The 24,555-nt window shown below is 33.3% G+C and overlaps 2 protein-coding genes across 10 annotated transcripts; both read left to right on the forward strand.

The window, feature by feature from the left end:
* Positions 1–6,212: 6,212 nt before the first annotated feature.
* LOC125865537 (actin-75) lies at positions 6,213–8,477 on the forward strand. Its single transcript, XM_049545740.1, has 4 exons — positions 6,213–6,342; positions 6,432–6,825; positions 7,304–7,917; positions 8,115–8,477. The coding sequence occupies exons 1-4, from the start codon at positions 6,283–6,285 to the stop codon at positions 8,178–8,180; spliced, it is 1,134 nt and encodes a 377-aa protein (XP_049401697.1). The 5' UTR covers positions 6,213–6,282; the 3' UTR covers positions 8,181–8,477.
* Positions 8,478–9,351: 874 nt separating this feature from the next.
* On the forward strand, positions 9,352–20,344 carry LOC125865542 (uncharacterized). Of its 9 annotated transcripts, XR_007446356.1 has the most exons (6): positions 9,363–9,882; positions 11,251–11,312; positions 13,597–13,641; positions 19,612–19,695; positions 19,783–19,839; positions 19,961–20,344. XR_007446356.1 is itself a non-coding variant. In XM_049545746.1 (5 exons), exons 1-4 carry the CDS (start codon positions 9,445–9,447, stop codon positions 19,667–19,669), a joined length of 603 nt encoding a protein of 200 aa, XP_049401703.1. In that variant the 5' UTR covers positions 9,363–9,444; the 3' UTR covers positions 19,670–19,695; positions 19,783–20,344. The 9 variants fall into 9 exon arrangements, 5 of the variants coding, with proteins under 5 accessions (XP_049401706.1, XP_049401705.1, XP_049401703.1 ...); XR_007446358.1 differs by lacking the exon at positions 11,251–11,312 and having other exon boundaries at positions 9,352–9,935; XR_007446355.1 differs by having other exon boundaries at positions 19,612–19,839.
* Positions 20,345–24,555: the final 4,211 nt, after the last annotated feature.

Consider the following 24,555-nt stretch of genomic DNA (forward strand, 5'->3'; position numbering starts at 1 on the left):
TACCTTATAAATTATCTGATTGTATATCTTTATATTGGCATCTCCTTTGCTGATAATAATTACAAGTACGCCATATCATTTGATTTTGGTATTTTCCATTTTTGAAGATTCATTGTGAAGCATATTATTCCAAAAACTTGTGTTTTTTAAGGAATCATCCTTTTATGATCGATTATTTTGGATGGTTTGTATTGTATTGTTAGTTTAAACTTTAAATATAATGTTTGTTAATTAAAACTTATTGTACCGTATCATCAAATGTATTGTTATGTAACAATTAAACATATCATTCTATGCAATCGTTGATTTGGTGTTATTGTATCATTATCTTTCTTTTCCCCCCCTCATTTTATCATTGGTTATTATCTAATAATTCATCATTTTATTTTTTAGCTTATTTTTATTTATTATAAGTTTTACCCTGTCTCCTACTTTTCTTGTAGATTTATCCTTTAGATTATTGATATGTGACATTATGTAATAACAAAATATAAAATAATTTATTCAAATATTATATTTATCAAAACAATACATTATAATGTAATACAATACGATATAATATGATACATTATAGAATGATATATAACGACGATCCAAACAAGATGTTAAGTAACCGAAATAGATGTGTAGTAGAGTAGTAAATACTAGTGTTTCTCATTGCGGAGGTGGATTTAATTTACATTAATTACAATTTTGAGTTAACGATCATCGAAAATCCTCACAAAGACGAATCAACTTTCTCATATTCACAAGCTAAATATCCTTTACTAAGGTCTAAGAGGCAAATAATTTTGCAAATTTGTCGATATAAGTAGTCTAATCCTAGTGTGACTCTAAATCTACATTAGTTTTGTAAACACGTGTGTTGTAAACACGTCAGTCAGCTTCGTTGTACTTGTTCCTTTGACATGTTACATTCATCAGCTTCCTTCATCTTCAACAAGAACATGTACAAGTTAATGAGCTAACTAGCTTCTTGATAAATGCACTACAACAAATGAATGATTTAACAGTAATAATAGAATTGTCGCTATATTATATTTAATAAGAATAATAATATGAATATTTGTAACCATCACTCTATAAATATTGTTAAAGGATTTAGCGACCTGGACGTAATAACTTTAACTCAAAATATTAGCGCTAAAAAATAATAATCTATTGTCAGTACTAAATATCTCTTTTGTTGCTGTGATGTACCCGACCCAATAGCTTTTTCTAACAAAATATATTATTAGAAATTCAACCCTAGTAATGAAAGAAGAAGAAAAAACCCTAGTACTGTTTTAGATGCAGTGCTTAGGAAGCTTTCTAGCTAGGTATATATATGGTGCTTTTAATTTCAACAATATTATATTTTGGCGATATAATATATTAATATTTCTAAATACTACCATTCAATTCACAAGTCACAACACACTTTCATAATGTGGTTGGTTTTTTGAACTTTAGGTAGACAACAAATTTACCAATTATTATTATTAGTATTATTATTATTATTATTATAAGATTTTCTACAATGTTTATCATGAAAATGATATGCATGTAGAAATGAAGATATATACTGCCAAGAATGATAGTAGCAATCATAAAGCTGTATTTGTAGCCATAGTTACTGTTTTTAGCATGAAGTTCAGCATTCATGGTAATTCTTTTTCTTTTTTATTTTGTTTAGTGTCTGATATCTATTTTGAGCCTTGATTAATTTAAATTCACACTACATCAAAGCTAGGGAAAATGTTCTCCTTGTATCGAATTTTGTTTATTCCCTGGCTCGAATTCCAAACCACTTGTCAAGGAGTGGAGAGATCTTATTCATCTCATCACTATTTTTGGTGGTTGGTAATCAGGGGTGGACCATCGTTATAGTTACAAGTTTGATAAGACTCAATAGCTTTGACGATCAAACCTTGAATTTATGTTAAAATTTTCATTTAATATATATAAAACTTGTCCTCAATATATATGTTAGAATTCATGAATAAAAAATCTTGAATCTGGTTTTGAATGACTAGTGATTTTTTCTATGATAACACTTGAAAGTTCAGTACCAACTATGTCAACAATACGTAAGGGTGACTAAATTGGTGTAGCAAGTGATATTTCACAAAGAACGCTAAGAATTGATTTTCTCTATCAACATCTTCTCAATCAGAGCTTATCACACCAAAATTACACTACTGCAATTTAAATCTCTAACGTAATTTATGAATTGTTACACTAGAGAAATTTATCTAGTACGCGCTCAAAAATACATTCCAAAAAAAAAAAGATTTGTCCAAAAATTACTCAAGTACAAAATGTGGTATATGTACAAGTGGCTGCTCATCATTTGTGGTTTGAATGATTCTTTTGGCATATTGGTCATGTAATAAGTAAATAAAAAAACGTACGTGATACGATTGAGCTTTAGTTTGTCATTTTACAGTGTAAAACAATAATACTAATCAAAAGCGTACGTAGTAAGTCAATCGAAAGCGTACCTGGGAAGATCAATCATAACATAAAACTTCATTTAGAATATGCATATTTTATTAAGTGTTTGATCGTGAAAATCAAATAACTTTTTTATTGTATTTAAAATTCTTGAAATTAAAATTGTGTTTAGTCATATTTTTAAATTGACAAAATATATAAGTGTGTCATTTAACTTAAACGTAACTGACATATATGTTCAATTTTGGTGTACGCATGCACAAGTAGACACTTTGAGTATAGTACTACACAGTAAACTATCATAAAATTGAACAGGCAGATATGTGCATCATGACAAATCTCACATGATTTATCATGTAAAATTATGCATCTCAGTTCTCACACAATTTATTAGAACGTCTGTATTAAATTATTCAACTTTATTATAATTTATACGTGATGTCTTTTAATTTTATCTATAAATCAACAAACAGAAAATAAAGAAATAATCAATTTAGAAAAAATGGGTTTGAAATTATAAAATACAATATTCATAATCAGAAAAAGAAACAAAGTACACGGTACACACCGAAGGAAAAGTCAAAATCGAAAGTGAAGGTAAGTACAAATTAATAATGGAAGAAAAAATTCATTTTAATTTATTACTAGATCTCTCATTTAAAAACCAGTAAAATTCAAAAGAAATAAAAAGATGACATAAAATTTGTAACATTCTATTAATAATGGTTATAGACTTATAGTTATAAGTTATATAATTATATATACAAATATTAGAGTATTTGAGCTGAATTTGGGCAGATAAAATTGGACTTAGTTAATAAATGGTGGGTTACTTATTGACATATTCAAAAGCTACTTGGGTTGAAATACGAGTCATAACCTCATCGATCCCTCCAAATTACACTAAGTTTTAGTTGTCTTATTTTTTTAATATAAATTTTAGTATCTAATAACATAATTTTTTTAATTATGACTATATATAACATATCAAATAAAATATTTTAATAGAAATTACACATCCATCTATTTTTTAATGAATTAACCTCATAAATATTTAATTCTGTTTGGGCGCCTTTGACAAACGATTCAAATGTTTTACCCTAGAGCCGACTTGGTGTGATGATGCGTGATTTGTGGCGGTGGTTATACCATGGTAGCTAATTCCAGTGTTCGACATTTTTTAAAAAAAATTAATTAATTTAAATTCACGAAGAAAATTTTTAACTTAAAAAATATAAGTGTTTTTTTTTATCAAAAACTATGTTGGTTAATAGTAATATTGTGAAGCAGCCACGATAATTGACGATTATAGTTATATAGTGAAGATTAGTGGTAGAAAATGGTTCAATCATAATTAGAGTTGGCAAAAAGGGCCAGCCCAGCCCCATCCGGCCCAAGCCTCGCGGGCCAAGGAATTTGAAGGGCTAGGGCGGGCTGATCCTTCATTTGGTAGGGCTTGAAAATGCTCAATCCAACCCAACCCTAGAAGGGATGAGGGCTGGGGCAGGATAACCCTTCTTTTTAAAAAAAAAAAAAAAAAAAAAACTTGTAATTCTATAACATCAAGAAAATGAGAAGATTTTCAAATTAAATATGACAAACAATGGTGTTGTTTCAATAACACTAGCAAAAAATTAGTGTAATTAGCATGTATCTTGCATACCAAATATGCGAGTGAGATAAGAGAGTGACAAGCAAGATGGGAGGGAGGCGAGGGCGCGAGATTTGTATATGTATCCTAGATACATGCGAATCTACTTTGATAGAGTGTATCTAGAACAAATTAACCTACTTTTGAGTCCATATATTTCGAGATATATGTATCTGAGTACGAAAATTCATAATATTACAACATAGCGAGTATTCAAATTATTAGACTACATACTAGTGACTAGTGAGATTATTGTAAATTACTCTTGAATAAAAAGTTTTGGCCCATGGGCCGACCCCGATCAAGCCTCAAGGGGCAAAGGATTATATGGGTCGGGCTTATGAGCCCTAGTTTTAAATGAGCTTGAAAAATCCTATCCCACCCCTATCCCAATAACGGGTAGGGTTGAGCCGGCCCATGGGCTAAGCCCATTTTGACGGCTCTAATCATAATAGATGAAATAAGACATATATAATACATAATTATGAGTTATGACTTTTAACTTAACTTCAGCAGTCATATACGTCCTTTAATTTTAAGTGTACATAAATAAATATTTAAATTTGTATAAAACTGAATAAATAGACACATTCGTCCTACATGGCGTCCTACATAACAATTTTATGTCCTATGTAGCGTCTTACGTGTATTATGCCACCTAAAATAAGATGTGTGTATTTACTTGTTCAATTTTATACAAATTAAAATGTCTACCGGTACACATCCAAAATTTAAGGACATAAATGCCAACTGAAATCAAAGTAAATGACATAATTATGTATTAAATCATGAAATCATTTATTTAGTGAAAAAATAATTTATTTAATGAAGTGAAATTTAAATAATTTATTTTTATTAGACTTAGAAATAATAGGAAAATCAGTGGATTAATGTGTGGCCGTTTCTATTTTTTCTCAACCTTTTAACGTATAGGGTAACGCTTCATCATCAGATCCGAATTTGTCGTTTTTCTTCTTCTTTTTCTTCTTTTTCTCCTCTTTCTTAACAAAGCACTATCCATTTTTCGATTTCACTCATACGCACGCAAATTCTACCTCTAAATTTATTGAAAAAAAAGAATAAAAAGGTGAGTGTATGAACAATCATATATGTTCTTCAATTAATTTTACATCTTCTTCATTTTATTATTACTACTCTTCTCCAGCTCAAACTCGGCTAGTACATGTGATATGTGAAATGTTTCCTTTCAATTTTCCAGAGTCAAATAAGTTTTTATTCATATGTCTTGTAAATATTATTGTGGCTTGCGTCTATTATTACTTTCTTGAATATGTACATTTATTGAAAGTTTAGACTCTTGAAACTTGAAACGTGTTAATGTGTTACATAAATTAGAACATGGAGCGTAATTTTACTGGTCCATTGTTATGTATTCGTTTTCCCGTTAGGTGACTCTGTTGCAATATATTTGTTTGCCATTTCCTTCATTATTTATGTGTGTTTAACTTCTCTTGAATTTTTAATTGATTGGTTTATGAGATTGATTTTCTAGAAATCCTTGTTGTGCAAATGGAAAATATTATGAGAAACTTTTAACGATTACGTAAATGTGAAACGATAGTCTAATATTTTGTCAATTCCAAGGGTTACATTGTGCGACTTTAAAAAATTAGGGATAAAATCTAAATAGTGGCCTAGCAAAGGAACATTTGTGTAAATCAACAATATTTGAGTGAGTCATTCCAAATCTTTAGTTGAGTCATGAGCATTTTTTTGGAATGTTAAAGGAAAACTACAAAGAATTTGGAGATCCTGGGGAAACTTTGTAGTGAAATTTATTCAGACTTGGGTAAAATACTAGTTTCAATTTATATGATGTTGTTTGATTTGATACATAATTTAAGAAAAAAAGAAACACTTAAGAAATTTGTGGTCTAACATTTGTGTAGCTACAAATCCTTAATGCCATTTTAAAGATAAATTGTTACTAAATATAGTAATGTGTCATTGTTTTTTGTACTGGCTAAAAAGGAAAACGGGTCGAATAAATTGACACAAAAGGAGTATAAGATATTGGATATGCAACTAGATTAGAGCTTCATATAGTGTTTTTTAGTTGTAAGTATGTGTCAAATTGTTTCTTGGAAATCTTATTTCGTATAGTTTTAAGGATATTTTTGTTGTCTAAGGTATTATTTGTTGCTAACTTATTTGTTCTTCGATAGTTGTAAAAAATGGCTGATGTTGATGATATTCAACCTCTTGTTTGTGACAATGGAACCGGCATGGTCAAGGTAATGAATTGAACCATCAATTATTACCATTTTGATTGAATAATTTCGAAAAATTCTGTTCTCAGCTGTAGTATATGTTTCATACATAGGCTGGTTTTGCTGGAGATGATGCCCCAAGGGCTGTTTTTCCTAGCATTGTTGGACGTCCTCGTCACACTGGAGTGATGGTTGGAATGGGCCAGAAGGATGCCTATGTTGGAGATGAGGCTCAGTCGAAACGTGGTATTCTGACATTGAAGTATCCTATTGAACATGGTATTGTTAATAACTGGGATGACATGGAGAAGATTTGGCATCACACTTTCTACAATGAACTTCGAGTTGCTCCAGAAGAGCACCCGGTTCTGCTCACTGAGGCACCTCTCAATCCAAAGGCTAATCGTGAGAAAATGACTCAAATCATGTTCGAAACATTCAATTGCCCTGCAATGTATGTTGCAATTCAAGCTGTTCTGTCTTTATATGCTAGTGGTCGTACTACTGGTAAGATATTCACAATCTGTAATTCTTTTTTTTTTGGATGTTGATCATGTTCCAATTTTCTATAATTAAGGATCCGTTCTTACTAGGAATCGATCTCATGGATATTATTACTGTCACGTATAAACCAGGGGAGTTATATGACTTTTAGTGACCCTTTTGTTGATGATTTTTGTCAGAGATGTCATTAGTTATTACTGATAATTGTGAGTATGGATGGAGAAGTGTTAGAAAAGATGAGGAAATTTGTGGAATGATTTTACTAACTTGGTAACAAGTGAAGAAGCAACTTAGGGTGGTTTTTGAAATGTTTTGATATGCTTTTCCTTGAGCTGAGGTTCTATCGGAAACACTCTCTACCTTCCTAGGTATGGGTAAGGTCTGCATACACAGTACCCTCCCAGATCCCACTTGTGGGATTACGCTGAGTAAGTTGCTGTTGGTTAACATGAAAAGTATATGATTCTTGTCTGCCTTGTAGGTATTGTTTTGGATTCCGGAGATGGTGTTAGCCACACAGTTCCTATCTACGAAGGTTATGCACTTCCTCACGCGATTCTTCGTCTTGACCTTGCTGGTCGTGACCTCACAGAGCATTTAGCAAAGATCCTCACAGAGCGTGGATACTCATTCACCACCAGTGCTGAGAAGGAAATTGTGAGAGACATGAAGGAGAAGCTGGCATACATTGCTCTAGACTTTGAGCAGGAGTTGGATATGGTTAAGTCAAGCAGCTCTGTTGAGAAAAACTTTGAGCTTCCAGATGGCCAAGTGATTACCATTGGAGCTGAACGTTTCCGTTGCCCAGAAGTGCTGTTCCAGCCTTCCACAATCGGAATGGAAGCTGCTGGTATCCACGAGACAACATACAACTCTATAATGAAGTGCGATGTTGATATCAGGAAGGATCTGTATGGGAACATTGTACTTAGTGGTGGATCCACTATGTTTCCTGGTATTGCTGACAGAATGAGTAAGGAGATCACTGCGTTGGCCCCTAGCAGCATGAAGATTAAGGTTGTCGCGCCCCCTGAAAGGAAGTACAGTGTGTGGATTGGAGGTTCCATCTTGGCATCCCTCAGTACCTTCCAGCAGGTAAGCATTAGTTTTTCAATTAAGTATATTCGAGAACAGCCTTTCTACCTCCACGAGGTAGTGGTAAGGTCTTCTGCGTACACTCTATCCTCTCCAGACCCCACTTAGTGGGATTTCACTGTGTATGTTGTTGTTGTTGTTAGTCAATATCTTTGCGATGATTGATGCTTAAAATATTTGTGTCCTTTGAAATGTAGATGTGGATTGCGAAGGCAGAGTTTGATGAGTCTGGCCCATCAATTGTGCACAGGAAGTGTTTCTGATCAAAGCAAAGATAATCTGTGTCTCTCTGATATCGCGCTAAGCCTATGTTCTTTCTGTTTTGTTTCTTGATATAGCAGCTTTTGGATAGTTATTATTGCCTGTTGAACTAATTTCAGGTTTCTAGTTTCATTTGATTGTCTATGATGATTTTGTCAAATTTCCATGTACTCATTCATTTTTTTTCTTTATTTTTATAGTCCAGGAGGACTAATGTAATAAGTTGTTCAACTCACTTGAAGTGTGCTTTTCATTATATGCATTGCTCAAGGATGTTTTGTTGTATTTCATGTTTTTTTTTTGAATCTTTGCCTCCCCTAAGTGAGGCCTATTATTTCCTAGGCCTCTTTACTTGGAGAAATCAATATTACGTTTTAAATTGTTCTTATTATATGCATCTTTTAAATTTAATTCTAATATTTTTTATTTGTCTTATATATGACATTCGTAACCTAGGAGAACTCAAATAGGAGAATATTTGAGGGAATTTTTTTTAATTGTTATGAGCATGCTGCTACAAATCATTTCATTTACTACTAAATATGTATGATTTATCCATTTTTGACCTAAGGTATTAAATAAGCAGTATAAAAAGTATAGGCTAATAGGATTAATGTTATTATATCATGTCTCTCTAAACAAAATTATGCTCCAATAAGATTAGGATTTAGAGTATAATCATACGCTAAATGAATTTCTTTAATTAAAGTTATCACGTACGATTGCATGTATATACATAAATTGACCTTAGATTAGAAGAGCTTATGAAGAAAAATAACAAATAAAGATAAAGTATTTTTAGAAGATAAAACAAATTTAAAATTATTCAAAAAAAAATAAACACAAATTGATTCTAATTGAAGATATAACAAAAATTCGACCACAAATGGAATGATTTGAATAATTGAAAAAGTTCAAATACATATTGTGTTAACTATCATTCAAATTAAATTATTTTCTTATAGTGAAAAATTGTAATGAAAAGAACATATTTAGACTGAAAAATGACTATAGAAACTTCTAAAATAGATTAAGGAATGATATAAAACAACTCACAAACTTTAGAGCATAGTTGAAGAGTTTTTGTTGAAACGAAAAATAGTTTATTACTAAACGAAATTAACCCGATACAGACTATAGGAAGAGCAGACCAAAGTGTATAAAATTTTAACATAAGGTGGCTAAACAGCCCAAATTCTAAGTAGAGGTCTTTCCACAAATGCAATTTGAATTGCAAAAATGGGAATTATTTCTGTAATTTGACAAATGGGAACTTATTGCTTGTGTTCAACCCTCTTTAGATTTCCAGTAGATTATCCAGAGTGGTTGGTCACCCATAGCCATGGCCATGGTTGCTTACTTAGTGGTCGCAAACGACTACAAGCAGTTGCCACAAGTACTGTCAGTGTCGATGTTTCTCAGGACAGACGGACATGCGTTTTTTCTGCTACGAAGGCGCGGAAGCCAATAACTGCGGCGATACTGGCCGCAATTGCAGCATGTGCTGTGATTGTGGCGGTGAATGGGGCGGAGGCGTTGGCGGTGCCGGCGCAGATTGAAACGCAGCAGGAAATACTTGGAGAGACATTTTCGAATGTACCGCAAACGCTGTCTGGCGATTGTGTTGATGGTCAGAAGGATTGCAAGAAGGCGAGGATTCAAAGACCCAAGTCAAGGCAAGCAGAGATTTGCACTGTCAAATGTGTCAATACTTGTATTCGTGGTGACACTGGTGAAGGTCCTCTCAACGTTAGAAGGTATGATTTAATAACTTTGTATGTTATTAAGTCACTAATTTGACTACCAAGCCTTTGTTGGAACTGTTCCTTTTGATTTCCTATGGATTTATACAAATATGTTACTTAAATAGGGAGTGGATTACAAGGTGAGGAATTGAAAGTTCACATAGTCAACCAATAGAGCTACTAAGATTCCCCTCCACACATGTTATTCCTATGACTACAATCTGTTCTCCGTATATCTGTCCAATTTTCAGAGGAGATAGATTTTGCATTATGTATTTGTTGGAAGATGAACTTAATTCAGCTAAGAAAGACTACCGAAGAGAGAAAGAGGACCAGAGTTCTGTCCAGAAAATTTGGAAATGTAAAAATATCTCCTTTTCAAGTACACTTGAGCAATACCCCCTTAGATACAAAAAGCTAACCATGGATTCAATAAGTTCGAACAACTAATCTATTAGCTCACCTAATCTAACTATTTACAACTTTAATTGGGAAGCACTTCTCCTCTTTGAATTCTCTAACCTGAAAGAGCTTCATGTCAAACTCCCCAGTCTGAAAGAAGGNAGATACACTAATTTGATGCGCAAAAATGAGGGATTTTGGAGATTTGTAAAACTTATAGGGGATAATGATAATAAGTAAACTAAAATGTAGGATTTCTGTAATTTTTCCTATTTCTTAAGCCCCACAAATCGGCTTATTCAGGCCGGGCTAAAAAACTCTTTTCTTAAATGAGTTTCAAACGGCTCTAGTCACATTATAGGAATAGCGGACCAAAGTGTAAAAAATTGAACATAAGGTGGCAAAACATCCCAAATTCTAAGTAGGGGTCTTTCCACAAATGCAATTCGAATTGCAAAAATCGGAATTACTGATTTCTGTAATTTGACAAATGGGAATATCTTGCTTGTGTTCAACTCTCTGTAGATTTCCAGTAGATTATCCAGAGTGGTTGGTCAGCCATAGCCATGGCTATGGCTGCTTACTTAGTGGTCGCAAACGACTACAAGCAGTTGCCACTAGTATTGTCAGTGTCGATGTTTGTCAGGAAAGACGGAAATGCGTTACTGCTACGAAGGCGCGGAATCCAGTAACTGCGGCGATACTGGCGGCAGCTGCAGCATGTGCTGTGATTGTGGCGGCGAATGGGGCGGAGGCATTGGCGGTGCCGGCGCAGATTGAAACACAACAGGAGATACTTGGGGAGACATTTTCGAATGTACCGCAAACGTTATCCGGCGATTGTGTTGATGGTCAGAAGAATTGCAAGAAGGCGAGGATTCAAAGACCTAAGTCAAGGCAAGCAGAGACTTGTACGGTCAAATGCGTCAATACTTGTATTCGTGGTGGCAGTGGATCTCCTGGTGAAGGTCCTCTTAACGTAAGAAGGTATGACTTGTATGTAATTTGACTACCAAGTCTTTGTTGAAACTGCTCCTTTTGATTGCCTATGGATTTAAACAAACATGTTACTTAAATAGGGAGGGGATTACAAGGTGAGGAATCGAAAGTTCACATAGTCAACCAATCGAGCTACTAAGGTTCCCCTCCACACATGTTATTCCTATGACTACAAACTGTTCTCCGTATATCTGTCTAATTTTCGGAGGAGATAGATTTTGCCTTTTGTATTTGTTGGAAGATGAACTTAATTCAGCTGAGAAAGACTAGCTAGGAGAGAAAGGGAGTGAGAGAAAGAGACCAGAGTTCTGTCCAGAAAATTTGGAAATGTAAAAATATCTCCATTTCAAGTACACTTGAGCAATGCCCCTTATATACAAAAATCTAACCGCGGATTCAATTAATTCGAACAATTAATCTATTAGCTCACCTAATCTAACTATTTACAACTTTAATCGGGAATCTCTTCTCTTCCTTGAATTCTCTAACCTGAAAGAGCTTCATGTCAAACTCCCCAGTCTGAAAGAAGGTAGACTTATTCTCCTATTGACGTGAATGATGAATCTCTTTTAGGTTAGGAAATCCGAGAAGTAGAAGTTTCTTTAAGAGGATAAATAGCAATGGTGGATAAAGACTATGCAGGATTGAAATTTTCTTTGCTGCTAGTATTTTCCTAGTTCCACATTCAAGATAGACCTACCAATTCTGACCGTGGTAGGAAGATTTTTTATTCCACCAAAAAGTTGTTCCATGATGGTGCAAAAGAGTATGTTAGAGCGAAAACTAAAAGTTTGTGAATGGGTGAGACCAATGTCACTCGACCTTGTATATTTATAGGTACATTAAGTAGAATGCCGACTCATTTAGTACATTTCCTGCTCCTATTGTTTATGAGATACCATTCCAAAATAAGCTACCAAATTTAGGTTACACTAATTAGGTAGCTATCTTATATAACCTGGATATATTTCTCCAATCCCCTTTGAGTTGGAATGTATGGATCATATGTTTCATAATTTGCCAGAAATGCATGTTGGCATCAAATCACAATTCTTTCTCTCGGGCTTGATAGGATGGAAAAAACAAAATCAGAATATTGAAAATCAAATGGACAACCTCCCAATATTTTTTTAAATGTGGCATTTCGTAGTTGCAACCTTCTAAATATAGAGTTATAACCTAAATTCTGAACACCTTCTCTTACAAAACCTGTTTGTAAGCATTCGTAGTTGACAGTAGGAAGGGTTGCAGCATAAAGCCTGCTCGAACAACTAACAATTAGCTCCGCAGTCGCCAATCAGGTTGACAGAAACCGAGACATAATGAGGGCAAGGAAGGTCATAAAGGGAGGGAGGGAGAGAGAGAGAGGGAGTAAATCAGTTATACGTCAATCTTAGTGCATGTGGTCTTTAGAAACCATTTATATACTGGTAGATTTGAATGTAGAAAAGTGTTAAGTTAAAAGCTTCAAAGAAGCAGGAAATTAGCTTGTTAGGTAGAAGAATGTACACAGCCATTTCATTACAAAAAATTGGGGAGGAAAATGTACATTAGATACATTTTAAAACTAGATAGAAAGCATGAGGTACTCGTGATTTGAAAAGGGCAAGGATGTGAAGCTAATTCTAGCATTTCTTTCATGTTTGACATTATTTCGCTTAGATACCATACAGCTCTCTTAGTTTTACTTATGTCTTTGTTGACTATTGGTGAAGCGTGTCTTCTATAGAAGGATAAAAAGATACCAAGTACTCATATCTGAACAGATATGTTGCAGCTTTAAAATTGGAACTGAAGTTATATGGTACAGGCAGTTTGACTAATAATATGTAATTCAACTTCTTCTGGTCGATTCTTTTAATCTTCTGCTGTTCCTTTTTCTTTCGTCCCTTCTTGATAATGATTGAAAGTGTTTGCAGGAAAACATAAGCAGGTAAGCGAAAGGCTAATTAAATGCCTACTTCCATGGTATAGTATTTCTAGTTTACTTTATTGATAGATGATAACCTTATTAAAAATTCCATATTTCTTCTTCCTCCAACCTGCCCCCTATTCTATCAAAATTTTAGAAAAAAAAGAGGAGAAAAGGAGAAGTAAAAAGGAAAGGAAAAATGAACACGGCATAAGAGGTTCCTTTCTGTAGAATTAATTGAATGTGGATAGGATGTGAGATATATTGACAAAGAGATATTGTTGAGAAAGTCTTGTCTCAAAAAAGATATTGTTGAGAAAGTCATTTTATGAGGTTTGATTTTACTTCTTTTGTCTACAGGCCTCTGGTGGTGTTTAAGCAAGGGTTTCGCAGTCGCCAATACTGGTAATTGCTTTTCCTTCAAACTCATCAGCTTTTATATTTCATCTCCTTAAGCCTCCATTTAGTAGATTATATTTGTCTACTCACAGTTGTGCAACTCATCACTTGCCAAATTCTTGTTAAAATATGCAATACTGAACAAGTAACCATACGTGGCAAGTTTGTATGTGCACCATAATTACAACTTTTTGTATTCTTAGTCTGGTCTGTAGAATAAGAAATATAACACAATGTTTGCCTAGTTTATAGGAAGAACTGTTCAAGCATAGACCAGGTCTTTTTCCTCTTCATGCAACTACTTCAATCTTTGTTTCTCCAGTCTTTACTTATTAACAGGTGAATAAATATCTGTGTTCACTTCCAACATCTACTAAAAGTCATATATCTTCAGCATCCTTGTTCCACGAAAGTAGAATAAGTAGCCAAATTAGGCAAAGAGGAAGTTCCTTATTCAATAAGCAGAAAAGGGAAAAGTTAAACAAGGAGATATAAACAGAAAGAATTTGAACAATATTGACGATCTCGCAAAGATGAGATTTCAATGAATTGTCATTTACTGAGCTCATCTTTTACATAATCGATCTTCTTTGACTGTACAAGAATATGTGAAGGTCAACATGTCTGGAAGCACAGGAAAACGTTTTTTTTTTTTTATTGATATTTTTACCAGCATCCGGTATTGGGTCATTCATAGCATTACTATAACTTTCCTATTCATTGAGAGTTGGTTATTTGTCAACACTGGTTTAGCTTACGATGTATCTTGAAGCCCTTGGTCAAACAAGTATCTTACAAAAAGTCAACAAGGAATTCCATTAATAACTGGCCATTTTGATCCTTAGGAACAACTCTATGAATTTAATAGATTGTTTTAGGAGACCCAAATGGCTATAGATCGAATTGAAAGGATCTTCTGATCAATCAAGAGATCATTTGGATTCCATTAGTAATGAGGTTCGGAGTATCACATATTGATTAGTCAGAAAGAGATTCAACAACAAAAAGAATGGATCCATCGCTTTTACTTCTTATGACAGTATGACTTCTGCTTTTAAGACCAAGCCTACTTTTCCATCCTTCAACCTACCTAGAGAAAAAGTAAAGAAGACATCATGATGTTGTTGCCATGGAAGATGGAAAGTTTTAAAATTAGTTGTGCTCTTCATTAAATGCTGGTCTTTAGTGTTGCTAAACCTTCAATTTTACATAAACACAATTCATACAAGTTTTGCCTGTACTGCTAAAAGCATGTCCACCTTTATTTATCCTATCGTACTTACTAAAAGGGGAATGAACTTATCTTTCATCTAATTTCCAACACCTACTGAAAATCAATATCTTCTACATCCTTACTACCTCGGAAGGCATAATCAGTGACCATGGTAAGTAACTATAGAAGTTGTTCAGTTAGAGATGAATATATAATTAGGAGAGATGGAGAAAATGATGTACATCTGTCTTCCTTCCTGCCTCTTCAACTTTTAAGATCAAGTTTACTTTTCTATCTTTTGATCTTGCTAAAGTAAAAGTTTAGGAAGCGTCGTATTGTTTGTAAAATAAATAAAATGTAGTTTCATTCTTTCCTTGTTGAGACATAATCCCTATAAGTAACTAAAATATGCTTTTTCTAACTGCTAAAGCTTTTAGATAAGATGATCACAAACTCCAAAACAATATCTAAGCATGCAAGAAGTCCTGGGTCCAAATATGCGCCCGAAAAAATACCCAACTTCATGAGAAGCAAGCCCAACCTAAGTTGCGGGGACTCTTCACTTTCGATTCCGCACCCGTGTCGGATTCACCAAAAATACACTAATTTGGAGAATCCATCATGCACCCATTGACATTCTTGAAGAGTCTGAGCAACATAGAGCCGAACATGCCTTGCCTTAACCTGTTTCTCGGACAGCCAGCCCTCACCAGACTGTTGGCATTGCTAAATGCAGGAACATATTTCCACGTGTTTGGGCATGAGAACGAATCAAACCCACACATGAGGAGGTGTGATGGGACATAATATAATTATGTAATTAAAAGTGTGTTCTCTATAACAACTTAAATTTTTAGATAAGATTGATAACACATTTCAAAAATGAAATGCTTGGTACTTGCCATTGCGGCCTAAATTTTTTTATAAATGTTGAAATTGAGCTACATTTGAAATCTTTTGAATAGTAGAGACCAAACTGAGCGGGGACATCACAGAAGTTGTTAGAGATATTTGGGGGAATAAATGGGTAGATTATGTTCATCTGGAAGCTAGCAGGACTAGAGGAGGCATTGTGATAATGTGGGATAAGAGGGACTAGGAAGGGAAACTGGGCAGTGTGGGAATGTACTCGTTTCTTGCAGTCTCGTAGGGAAACACAAGACTTCAAATGGCACCTAACATGCATATATGCTCCAAATAATAGACTAGAAAGGGAGGAAACTTGGGGGGGGGGAGGAAATAGGGGCTGCTAGGGGGTCTCTTTTCAGTTACTTGGATTTTATGTGGGGATTTCAACACAACTAAGCATCCATCAGAAAAGAAGAATTGCAGAAGAATCAACAGAGTCATGTCTGACTTATCAGAGTTCATTGAGGACATGGAACTTGTAGATTTGGATTTGAAAGGGGGAAAGTATACATGAAAGAAAGGAGATAGGCATGACAGCGCAGCAAGATTAGACAGAATACTCATCTCAGATGAGATGGATGATAGCTTCAGATACATTAAGCAGTATGTTCTACAAAGGATCACTTCGGGTCACACCCCATGGTGGTTGCAAACAGAAGGCTTCAAGGAAAGGGTAAAGGAGTGCTGGGATTCCTTTAAGTATGAGGGCGGCCCTGACTATATCCTAACGGCAAAACTGAAAGCTCTAAAGGTAAAATTGAAGGAGTGGAGTAAGACAAGGCAGGGGAAATTGGGGGTTCAAAAACAAAATGTTCTATCACAGTTAGAAGCAATAGAAAAGATACTGGAATGCAGAGCCTTGAAGGAGGAAAAAATAACATCCAGCATAGCACTCACAGTGAGATTGCCTGGAGACAGCGGTCCAGGGAAACTTGGCTAAAAGAGGGCGATAGAAACACAAATTTCTTCCACAAAACCGCAAATTTCCTCGGGAGACTTAACACTATAGATAAGCTGAAAGTTGGGGTGGGGGGGGTGGGGGGGTGGGAGGGGGGGGGGTAATGGTGGAGGACCCAGGAGAGGTGAAGAAAGAGGTAGTCTCATACTATGAAAGATTGTACACAGAAACTGAGGAATGGAGACCACAACTTGAAATGGAGAATTGTCCCAGGATCAGTGTTTAGGATAATCTAGTATTGATGGCTCCGTTTGTTTCCCAAGAAGTTTTTGAAAGCATCAAAGCATGTGCTGGAGTTAAGGCCCCCGGATCTGATGATTATTCTATGGAGTTTTTCAAACAATGCTGGGAAACAATCAAAGTGGACCAAGTAGCTACAATGTAAAATTTTCAGGCGAAAGCTTTTTTTGAAAAAAGCCTGAATGCTACATTTGTGGCGTTGATTCCAAAAAAAGTGGGGGCGAAGGAGTTAAATGATTACAGACCTATAAGCTTGATTGGGAGAGTGTACAAGATCATAGCTAAGTTATTAGTAGAAAGATTAAAGAAAGTGATCCATGGTTCTGTTGGCAGACAACAAATAGCATTCATCAAAGGGAGACAAATAATGGATGCAATCTTAATTGCAAATGAGTGTGTAGATCCTAGATAAAACAGCAAGAAACCAGGAATTATGTGCAAGCTGGACATTCAGAAGGCATATGACTACTTGAATTGGAATTTTCTGCTAAAGCTAATGGAGAAGATGGGGTTTGAATTTAGGTGGATCAAGTAGATAGAACATTGCATTAGCACAGTCAAATTCTTAGTGTTTATACCAAATGGATTCCTTTCATCCCAGAGGGGTTTGAGACAGGGTGATGCCTTGTCTTCATTTTTGTTCAAAGTGGCAATGGAGGGCATGAGCAATCTACTAAAATAGAGCAAGAGGGAAAAGGTGGATTAGAGGTTTCCAGTTGAGTGAGACAAACAGTTTAGAAGTAACACACTTACAGTATGCAGATGGCACCTTAGTATTTTGTGAAGCAAAAGAGGGACAAGTTCTAATATTGAGGGTCATCTTCATAATTTTTGAAGCAGTCTCTGGGTTACATATAAACTGGAGGAAGAATTTTATATATCCTATCAACACAGTCAGTGAGATAGATGCTCGAGCAAGCAAATTAGGAGGAAGTGTAGGGGAGCTTCCAACTACATATCTTGGAATGCCTTTGGGTGCTAAAAGTAAGTCCGCAACAATTTGGAATGGGGTGGTGAAAAATGTACAAAAAGGCTTACAAATTGAAAAGTCAACACCTCTCCAGGGGAGGCGGACTAACCCTAGTAAACAGTGTATTAGACACATTGCCTTCCTACGTGATGTCCATTTTCCCAATGCCTGCTAGTGTTATCAAGAAAATAGATGTCCTAAGAAGGAACTTTTTATGGCAGGGGAATGCAGATAAGAAGAAGTATCACCTAGTTAAGTGGGAGGAGCACTTAGTGAACAAGAAAGCAGGAGGTCTAAGTATCAGGAATAGGAAAAAGCAGAATCAAAGCCTGATGATGAAATTATTGTGGAAATTTGCTACTGAAGAAGGAATGCTTTGGAAAGTTGTCATTCTTGCAAAGTATGGTATGGAAGATAATTGGATGACTAAGAATGTCACAACACCCTATGGATGTTCAGTCTAGAGAGCTAGTAGGAATCTTTGACCAATGATGCAGATTAGAACTAAGGTGAGGATAGGAAATGGGCAGAAAACCTCATTTTGGCATGACAAGTGGCAGGGATTTTAACATTGAAACAACAACATCCGGAGCTATACACTCTAAGCCAGCAAAAACAAGTCACAATTGCCATGATGTGGACTGGACAAGGATGAAATCTATATCTAAGGTGATATCTGTATGATTGGGAGATCGGGAGGATAATAGAATTCTATAACTCAGTAGCAAGATTCAACAATCTGACTGAAGAAGTGGACAGACTAGAATGGAACAGAAACAGTAAGGGAATTTTCTGTCAAATCTGCATACAGGGAGCTAAATGTAGGAGTGGTGAAGGAAAAAGATTGGCCTTGGAAGATGATATGGAAACCAAAAATTCCCTACAAAGTTCATTGTTTCATCTGGCTTTTGGCCAAAGAAGCAGTGTTAACTCATGATAATCTGAACAAAAGGGGTCACCAACTAACTTCTGGGTGTTTTTATGTGGGGAACAAGCTGAGACAATCAACCATCTTTTTTTGCATTGCAAATGGATAGACCAACTTTGGAGGATGTTCATCAGTATGAAAGGGATTAGTTAGGTGAAACTTGGAAGCATTGCAGATGTTCTAAGATGCTGGAATATGGATTGTAATGTGAGCAAGAAGGAAGAAAGATGGAAGATCGTCCCGGCATGCATTTGGTGGTCAATTTGGATTGAGAGGAACAAAAGGTGCTTTGAGGGGACTCAGAACAACATTCAGAATCTTAAAATGAGTTGTTTAGGACTTTTTTATTTTTGGTGTGTGCAAAAACTATTAGCTCAAATAGTCTATTTGTGATGTTTTAAACTTTTTGTGAGGCACAGAATTGAATTGCAAGTTGTAAGTTGTAATACTTTTGAAGGGGAACTACACTTTGGTTGTAGTATACCTGTGGTCCTGTGGATATGTAGAAGTAAAGTTGCTATTATAAAAAAAAAGAAAAAGGGAGCAAACAATGTGATGAAAGCTGCATCAAACTAGGATGTTAACTGTGTAATATCCGTAGGAAATCACTTAATGTTCCAGTTTGAAACTTTCACCGCATACATCTAGTGAGGAACATGATTACCAGCCATAACTATTTTCTGAATGACTGATATATTTGCTAATGAAAATTGACTGACTTGTTTTTTTTTGTTTCTTTCTAATGTTTCTTCTTGCAGTTTGGTGGAATGCTCTGATATATGTAATTTGATGAAAGATGGTGAAGATGGACCATAGGGCTGTACATTCAATCTTATTTTTAGGTTAAATTCTTTATCTGAGCCTACGAAATTTCCAGGTGCTCTTTCATATCATTAAAGCTTTGATTAGGTTGTATATTCTCTATGCAGAAATTTGACAGGCTTTTATGTATATACACCTGCTTTTTCTTTCACCTTCCTGATGAGGTAGGCGCCAATATTCTTTATGATATTTGAGAAAAAAATATTTACGCTTGTATTGTGAAGTGAGAAATGGAAATTGGTTAAAATACTAGCACATTGGTACTGCTGGTTCCTATATTGTCAGGTAACACTTTGGTGGTAGTGCAGAAAGGAAGGGAAACTGAAGAAGAATTTGAAAGCAAAGAGTGTCCCTTTCTCTCATGTTCTTTAGAAAAAGTAGGAGGAAATGTCCCTTTTTTCTTCTTCTGGGAAATAAGTTTGTTGTCACTGGGTCTTTCGGAAACGGCCTCTCTACCTGCTTGATGTATGGTAAAGGTTCGTGTACATTCTATCCTCCCCATACCCCACCTGTGGGATTTCACCGAGTATGGTGTTGTAAAATGAGTTTCTCGTCTGTTTTGAGTATCTTATGTCCCCCTAAAATTCTGTTATTTCTTTTCTATGCTTAATCGGTATGTTTTTATTGATGCTTTTAGTAAGAGAAGCTTTTACAGGTGGTTGTGTTTAACTATTTTATTTGTTCACCAAACTGATTTGGATAATTTGGAAGATTAGTATAAGAACATCATTCAAGATAACCAATTCTAGGAACATGTTGTTATGTTAGTTTAATGCAAACACTTCATCACTTTTTAGTATCTTCAATTCACATATTGGTAGGATCTGACTTTATTAGGAGTCTCTAATTATACTTCCCAAACATGAAATATAATTTAACAACATTTTCTGCAAAATGCCATTATCATTTATATAAGACTGAGGTAAATATTTACGATTAAAATTTGAAATGAGAATATGTCGTTTAACCATGGTCAAGTGAGAAATGTGTAATACTTTGGCTTGTGATATTAATAGCCTGTTTGGCTAACCTTGCAAAATCTATTTATTTTTTAAAGAATTTTTCATAAAAAGTATTTTTGATAACCAATTATTTGTATTTGGCTGATTAATATGAAAAGGGTATAAACATATTTGTATTCTGAGCTATGTAATTATAACTAAAAGTAGGTCGCGAATTGTAATTAAGGTAAATTACAGTTATGTTAACTAATTAACTATGCGTAATTTTCCGGGTATTATAAATTTTGTTTTGGCTAATTTGGTCATATATTTAAGATTAATGAAACGCAAACTGAAACACCGGCAAAAACAAAAGTTACCTAATTTTTTACTAGTTTAAAAATATCTTCATCTCTTCTATTTTATCACAATATTTAAATTAATTGATAAAAAATAAGTAATTAATATTGAGATATGCGAAAAGTAAGAAATAAACGGAAATATATTGTTAATATAATGGACCAATAAAAGTGAAAGGTGGAGTACTACTTTTTTTTTTCACCACAGTAATCTTTCTCCATATTTATTGAGTTAGGGAAAAGATTAAAAAGGTAATACTTCCTCCGTTCCTAAATATGTATTAGCTTAGCTAAACTCACGTCCATTCAGAAATCATTAAATACAATGAGTAGTTCACTAAATTACTCATATTTAATAAATGACTCTTGAAAATTGAAAACTACTAAAAAAAATGGAATACAGATATAATTGGGAAGAAATACACTTGTTTTTGTCTTGAATTCCGAAGGTAACACATTTTTTTTTTCTTAAGTTAACATTTATTTTCGGATAGAGGGAGACCTGAAGTAATTAAATTTTTTAAAAGATAAATATTTTGGATAATCTATTTTCAGTAAGGATGACAAGTAAAATGAATTAGAGGGAATATGAAAATTACTTCGTATGTCTCATATTATTTATCCACATTACTAAAATAATTTATATTCAATTACTTGTCAATTTATAAAAATTAAAATAAAAGTTTTTTAAAAGTGTAAACAATATTGATCACTTGCACAAAATATAATAAAGTTCTAAGAAGCTCCTTCATAATTAATTTTGTATTGATAAATGAGGCACATAAAATAAAGTATATTAAAAAATTAATGAATAAAAATCTTTTTATTTATAGTTTCTTGAGAATTGTGTAAAAGCTGGAACCGAAAGTAAACTAATGAGAAACTAATAAATTATCTTGAGCTTTGAATTAGAAACTGAAAACGGATATGAAAAAGTCTTTGATAGAAAGTGTTATTTCTGGAAGGATTTGATTCAATACAAATTTCAATTAATCCAAGTCTTAATATAAAATATTCATATTCCAATGAATTTTAAAATAATTGCAAACTGCAAGGTATTGGATATAATTTGTTATTGTTACTCTAATGCTATCTCAAATTTATTTCATACAACTTTCAAAATTTTAATGGATTAAGTTTAGTGTACTAACTAGAGCACTTTAACCATTGTTAAATAATAATTACAATTTGTAGAAACAATTTTAGGCACGGTAGATTATAAAAAAGTTACAAGTTTTTTGCTAATATAAATATTTTTTTTCTTTAAGTCTGAAATGAGTCAATTACCTAGCGGATGAGTTTATACCACTGACGAAGAAATGGTTCATGTATTTCTGAATGGAACGTGGATTCAATTATTCTATTAAGATGCATTTATGTGAAATCACATTTCAAAATTCTTCTAAACTCATTTAAACATAATAATTATAATTGACACCAAAAATATAGTAAGAAACGACTCACATTTATTTGTGGACGTTTATTTATGGACAATCATATTTAATGAGAAATTAATAAATTATTTTTAGTTTAAAGTCCACCCACATCATCTTGATATCAGAAGTTAACATGTCACATAATACGAATGAATAAATTATAAATTTACTCATACTCAATGTATACATTAAATCATATAATTTCACTTTATAATTAAAATTGAACTGTGAATATATACTATTTTATGTTTATGTGTTTCCATACTAAATCAAATTTGAAATATTGAAAATAGTAATATTATTGCTACTATTATTTATGTTTGTAAGGATTAATTCAAGTTAATATGATGAAGTCATATGATTGCGATATAATCTGTTGGATATTATTATATAGATTTTATTCACTAATATGAAGATGTGAGTAATTTAATTTAAAATTATAAAATATTTTTGCTTTATAAAATTTAATCACTCTTTACTTTTTATTTTTTTCTACAAACTTTAATATTTATCTAAGTAAAAATAAAATCATAAAATATACTTTTTAGTAAATTATTCTCCTCATTTCAATTTTTTTTCTTAGTGCTTTTTTTATATGATATGTTTATAATCACAAGTAGGGTGTGCAAAAACTGAATCGATCAATAAATTAAATTGAAAAAAATGTTATCGATTTATTGCTATTGGGTTATTGGTTAGCGATCTCTTAATGGTTTTATAAAAAAAATTATCGGATTATCAATTCGATATTGATTTTTAATATTGGGTTATTTGGTAAACTAATAACTCATTAAGACTGTTGCAATTTACGTCTTTTACATGTTCATAAATATTAAATATTAATCTCAATACCTTACTAGTTACTATTTTTGTTCTTTAGCCTGCAATTCACATTTTACAGTGACTTTGAGTTAGGGGTGTGTATCGGTCGGTTCGGTTTTAAGTATTATTGGTTCGATTTATCGATTTTTAAATATGCTAAACCGATAACCGAACCAATAAGATATATATTTTTTATCAATTTTCGATTTATCGATTTTTGGTCTTTAACAATTTGTTTTTTGATTTAACCAATAAGAAAATGCTTTCAAAACAAACATGTGATACATGCATACATCGAAACAAGCAAATCAGACTAAATTGCAACAATAAAGACTAAAGCATTACTAAAACCTAGGATAAATACATAGGTCAGAGTTAAATAGTGTTAATACTGTGGTCCTTATAGTTATAGTCTAATATAGTGATTATATCACTAATATTTTTTGTCTGATATTTATGTATGACTAAAAATTAAAATAGTAAGTTATTATATTCTTAATTGGTTATTGGTTAACCGAATAACCTGATATTAAAAAATCAATATCGAATCGATAATTCAATAATTTTTTTCTTATAAAACTATTAAATAATTGTTAACCCAATAACAATAAATCAATAATATTTTTGTGGTTAGATTTATCGGTCAGTTAGGTTTTTGCACACCCCTACTTTGAGTTCACAACTTCACATTATACAAAACGTCAAAACCTAAAGTAAGAACCCTATTCCTCTTAACTTCTCTTTCTATTATACTTGTATATATAGTTCTTTTCATATTAGTTATTATTGTTTCTATTTTATGAGCTTTTGTAAAGTTACATTATTGTCTTGTTGCATAAAATTTAGAGAAGTCATATATTTGTTTTATAAGCATTTTCTTATTGGTTAAACCGAAAATCGAACCGTTAAGGATCAAAACTGATAAATTGAAAATCAATAAAAAAATATCGTTTAGTTTGGTTATTGATTTCGAATATTTAAAAACCAATAACCGAACTGATAATACATAAAATTGAACCGCACCGATCGATGCACGCCCCCTAATCACAAGATTAAAACAAACATCCAATCAAAGGGTAAATAATATTTTGATAGATTTTAATATCCTTAATTTAAGACCATAATATAGAAACAGAGGGAGATTAAGTTTATAAAAATTAAAAGAAGTAATGAAAACACTCTTGAAGTTGACACAAATTGTTAGTTTTGTTTGTAACATCTCGCAATTTGAAATAACTAGGAAGAAGCTTATAATTGGAAATAGTCATTTTTGGAAAGAATTAAAAATCTGGAAATTTGTCAAGGAAAAGTTGAGTTTTGAT

Source organism: Solanum stenotomum, chromosome 5 (genome assembly GCF_019186545.1).
Source record: "Solanum stenotomum isolate F172 chromosome 5, ASM1918654v1, whole genome shotgun sequence".
Classification (NCBI taxonomy): domain Eukaryota; kingdom Viridiplantae; phylum Streptophyta; class Magnoliopsida; order Solanales; family Solanaceae; genus Solanum; species Solanum stenotomum.